The sequence below is a fragment of the Cyprinodon variegatus genome, unplaced genomic scaffold (assembly GCF_000732505.1).
Source record: "Cyprinodon variegatus isolate N-32 unplaced genomic scaffold, C_variegatus-1.0 Scaffold1458, whole genome shotgun sequence".
NCBI lineage: Eukaryota > Metazoa > Chordata > Actinopteri > Cyprinodontiformes > Cyprinodontidae > Cyprinodon > Cyprinodon variegatus.
In genome coordinates this window covers 156,238-157,531 of record NW_015151911.1, presented here as the reverse complement: position 1 = coordinate 157,531, position 1,294 = coordinate 156,238, and the positions used below count along the sequence as shown (strand labels likewise).

Genomic DNA, 1,294 nt, shown 5'->3' with positions numbered 1-1,294 from the left:
CTATCTCTATAGTTCTGCTGCTATAGGCTTAGACTGCTGGAGGACATAGGGACCCCTTTTTCATCATTCTGCTTCATTCTATCGCAATAGTTACGCTGCTATAGGCTTAGACTGCTGGAGGACATAGGGACCCCTTTCTCATCATTCTTCTTCATTCTATCGCCATAGTTACGCTGCTATAGGCTTAGACTGATGGAGGACATGATGAGTTATTTTCCTCAAGCAGAGAACAATAATCAACATTAATCCAGAAATGTTTAACAGACGAATTAAAGCAGATTTTCTATCAGCTCTTAGAAGCAGGCTGATGTCATTTCCTGTACCATCAGATCAGGTCACGTCTTCTTCTCCTGACCTGGAATCAACCTGATTCTGAATCAGTCATGTGGTTCCTATCAGTGATCAGCTCCAGATGTTGATCTTTCCATTAGATGAATGTTTGCATCATTAGAAGAAGCTTCAGCTTCTAGGAGGACCAGCAGGTTCTGGTTCTGACCTTCTCAGCGTCTTTCATCCCCTCAGCGCTCCCCGTCTCCTCGTTCTGACCCACAGCCGGTTCCGACCCGCTCTGAGCGGCCGTAGTTCCGTCAGTCGGCTCCGTCTGGCTCTTCTCTCCTCCGCCTGCTTCCACGCCGCCCCCTGCTGGAGCCTCCAGGACCTGCAGGTCCAGGTCCGTCCCTCCCTCCATCTTTATGACAGCTGCATAGAAGCAGAGAGCGCGTCAGGACTACGTTACCCAGAATCCTCCTGCCCTGCTGCCTCTGCTCACCGGCATCCAGCAGCTTGATGATGGCCGCCTCGTGCTGCATGTCCAGAGAGACGCCGTCCAGCCAGCTGTTGTCCAGCAGGAAGAGGAAGACGTCCAGCCGGGTCTTCAGGGCCTTCAGAGACTCCGCCTTCCTGGCCGTGATGTCATCGGGGTGGTATTTGGACCGGAACCACTCGTGCTCCTTGTGCTGGAGGAAGAAGTCCTGCAGCTGCTGGCGCCGGAAGTCCAGTTTGTACTGGTTGTAGCGTTTGACGGCCTCCGTCTCGTCCACGCTGTCCTCCATGTTCAGCAGGAACTCCTGCAGGTCCAACAGAACCCGTTAGTTCTGATCTACCCGGCAGAACCGGACCGGACCGCTGCAGAGATCTGGAGACTCACCTTGAAGCTCCTCATGGTGGGGGGGCCGGGGGGAGGCAGGTCTGGATCCATCATCCCCAACCTGAACACAACATGAACAGAACCGGTACCATGAGCAGAACCGGTACCATGAGCAGAACCGGTACCATGAGCAGAACCGGTACCATG

The 1,294-nt window shown here is 53.7% G+C and overlaps 1 protein-coding gene across 2 annotated transcripts in view; it reads right to left on the bottom strand.

Annotated features, from left to right (window-relative positions):
• The window catches only part of LOC107103475 (serrate RNA effector molecule homolog), a 10,304-nt gene that overhangs the window by 5,875 nt on the left and 3,135 nt on the right, over window positions 1–1,294 (bottom strand). For both annotated transcript variants that reach the window (XM_015403195.1, XM_015403194.1), the window contains exons 5-7: window positions 1,148–1,208; window positions 770–1,067; window positions 497–699 (exon numbers count right to left, since the gene is read on the bottom strand). In XM_015403195.1, the coding sequence (XP_015258681.1) occupies window positions 497–699; window positions 770–1,067; window positions 1,148–1,208 (562 nt within the window). The remainder of the gene's footprint in view (window positions 1–496; window positions 700–769; window positions 1,068–1,147; window positions 1,209–1,294) is intronic.